Raw genomic sequence first — 425 nt, 5'->3', positions numbered from 1 at the left:
AGGAGTCCAGGAAGAGGGGGAAGGACCGAGAACGCAGCTGAACCCACAGCTCTGGGTCCTGGGGACAGTCACCTGGGCTGCAGGGAGTTTCGCCACCTCGTCAGTGTCTCCGGGGTCAGCTTGGCTTCCAGGTCCTGCATTTTGCCCTCGTCAGGGAGGATGAAGAGGGCGCTGTCGTTGCTGGTGTATGTGAGCTCCACCAGCGTGCAGCCCAGCTCCTTGTCCCGGAAGTAAGGGGTTTCCAGGTCAAGGGTCATCATGGGCACCTCCACCGTCTTGTTCTTGCTCACGTGGAACTCTGCCTGCTCAGTGTGTTTGGGGTCAAAGCGGGTCTTCCACTGGGCTGGAGGCGGGGTGACAGGTGAAGAGTCTGTGAGTGCAAGAGCTGCAGTCTCTCCCTCCTCGGCCCTGGTCCTTGAGTGGGG

At 60.9% G+C, this 425-nt stretch overlaps 1 protein-coding gene across 2 annotated transcripts in view; it reads right to left on the bottom strand.

The window, feature by feature from the left end:
- Nucleotides 1–425, bottom strand: part of LOC104985853 (serpin A3-3) — a 6498-nt gene that overhangs the window by 2127 nt on the left and 3946 nt on the right. For both annotated transcript variants that reach the window (XM_010836251.1, XM_010836252.1), the window contains exon 3: nt 73–343. In XM_010836251.1, coding sequence (XP_010834553.1) covers nt 73–343 — 271 coding nt within the window. The remainder of the gene's footprint in view (nt 1–72; nt 344–425) is intronic.

The sequence above is a fragment of the Bison bison genome, unplaced genomic scaffold, assembly GCF_000754665.1.
Source record: "Bison bison bison isolate TAMUID 2011002044 unplaced genomic scaffold, Bison_UMD1.0 scf7180017864061, whole genome shotgun sequence".
Classification (NCBI taxonomy): domain Eukaryota; kingdom Metazoa; phylum Chordata; class Mammalia; order Artiodactyla; family Bovidae; genus Bison; species Bison bison.
Note: the sequence above shows the minus strand (reverse complement) of the source record. Positions and strands in the feature narration are given on the sequence as shown.